Source organism: Anoplophora glabripennis, unplaced genomic scaffold, assembly GCF_000390285.2.
Source record: "Anoplophora glabripennis isolate ALB-LARVAE unplaced genomic scaffold, Agla_2.0 scaffold3385, whole genome shotgun sequence".
Lineage (NCBI taxonomy): Eukaryota > Metazoa > Arthropoda > Insecta > Coleoptera > Cerambycidae > Anoplophora > Anoplophora glabripennis.
Genome location: NW_019419460.1, coordinates 6259 through 8004, shown reverse-complemented (window position 1 = coordinate 8004; position 1746 = coordinate 6259). Strand labels below are relative to the sequence as shown.

General features: G+C 37.7%; 1 protein-coding gene across 1 annotated transcript; it reads right to left on the bottom strand.

Annotated features, from left to right (window-relative positions):
• Positions 1–1048: 1048 nt before the first annotated feature.
• Positions 1049–1702, bottom strand: LOC111692773. Its single transcript, XM_023456888.1, has one exon. The coding sequence runs from the start codon at positions 1700–1702 to the stop codon at positions 1049–1051; it is 654 nt and encodes a 217-aa protein (XP_023312656.1).
• Between the last annotated feature and the right edge of the window lie 44 nt (positions 1703–1746).

Below are 1746 nucleotides of genomic sequence, written 5' to 3'. Positions count from 1 at the left end.
ACAAAGTTGAAGTCAACGTTATGGCCAAATTACTCCATGTTAAGAGTAACACTTAGTACAAAAGAAAACACTGATATATCAAAATATTACGTGTTTTTCTGAAACGTCAAAGAGAACCATAAACCAAAAATTTTATAAAATAAACTTGAAACGTTTATTACTAGTACCAGATAATATATGCTCAATGAATAAGGTACGTTTAAATGTGAAAATTTTGAAATAGCTATCTAGAGATGAATTTTGCCTTTTTAGGTTGTCTTAATATTTGGTGTTGTTGCTGCAAATCACCATGATAAACTGATACATAAAATTTGAATGATATAGGTAGATGGTCAAAGCTTTTGATTAATGTACCGTATAATAAAACGAAAAAACCGATATCATTTTGTGATAAACGAATGCGAAACTTACGAGTAAGGCTGTCAGAGAGAGCCGCAATTCAATGACATGCCAAGCGGGTCAACCGAGAGATGCGTGAGCCTCAGAATATTTTTCACGTTCACGTCACATTAGTATACTGTTGGCTTTGTTACGTAATTAATTCCTACCCGTTCGTGTTTATGGTATTGTATTGAAGACAATTTAATTTGTTGCTTTTTAATAAATAATGTGTACGCCTATGACTCGCGGCTCAGTTCTAACAGCCCTACGTATAAGCCACTGCATAGAAAATATGTTGCATGCCGCCCAGAAAGTTTGAAAGTTGCCGCTTTTTCTTTAAATATTCAAATGGGAAAGCTCGCAGGCAAGTCGTAGCAATACGTCAGTTTAGTGAAATGCACAAAATTGTCGCAAAATTTTAAATTTGCCAAATGCAGATAAATACACAGCGCATTGCTTCCGTCGATCTTCTCCGACCATTTTGGTTAATGCTGGAGCAGATTTTAATGCATTAAAGAGAGATGGGAGATGAAAATCTTCAAACATTACCGAAGGATATACAAGGTGGACCATGGGAGCGGAAAGTTTTTAAAACGACGGATTTCCGAAAGTAACTGTATTTAATTAAAACAAAGTATAGCAATAACAATATAATTGTGTGCCATTTTTATTTCTTAAAAATTATGCCTGCTAAATGGCCTCCTCTTCTCTCCATACACTCTTGAAGCTGAACGTTGAAATTCTGCATAACACGACGCAACATATCCAACGGAATATTAGCAATTTCTTCCAGAATTTTCATTTTCAGCTCCCGAATATCTCGTGGTTTGTCAATGAACACCTTGCTTTTTAGATAGCCCCACAAAAAGTAGTCGCATGCCGTAAGATCTGGCGATCTTGGGGGCCACTCAATGTCTCCGTGTCTGGAGATAACACGACCTGGAAACAATCTTCGCACGGAATCCATTGATGCTCTTGCGGTATGTGAAGTAGCGCCATCTTGCTGGAACCAGCTATTGTTCTGTGGAAACATGTTCAGTTGCTGTGTAAGGAACTGGTTAATCATGTCAGTATAGCGTGCAGCATTGACTGTTAAAGCATTTTCATTGTGATCCTCAAAAAAATAGGGACCTATGATTCCCATTGAAGATATTGCGCACCATACTGTTACCTTGGGGCTGTGTAACGGCTGTTGATGAAGTTCTTGTGGATTTTCCAAAGCCCAATAACGGCTGTTTTGTTTATTGGTATAGCCAGATAAATGGAAATGTGCTTCATCAGACATCCATAAATTGTGAACGTCAAGTTCATGCTGCAGCATCGTTTCAGCAAAATGTAGGCGAACAGGAAGATCTGTTGGTTTCA

Bases quoted from the DNA above. Each gene is read 5' to 3' on its own strand.
- LOC111692773 (XM_023456888.1), bottom strand. From the start codon at position 1,702: ATGCTGCAGCATGAACTTGACGTTCACAATTTATGGATGTCTGATGAA.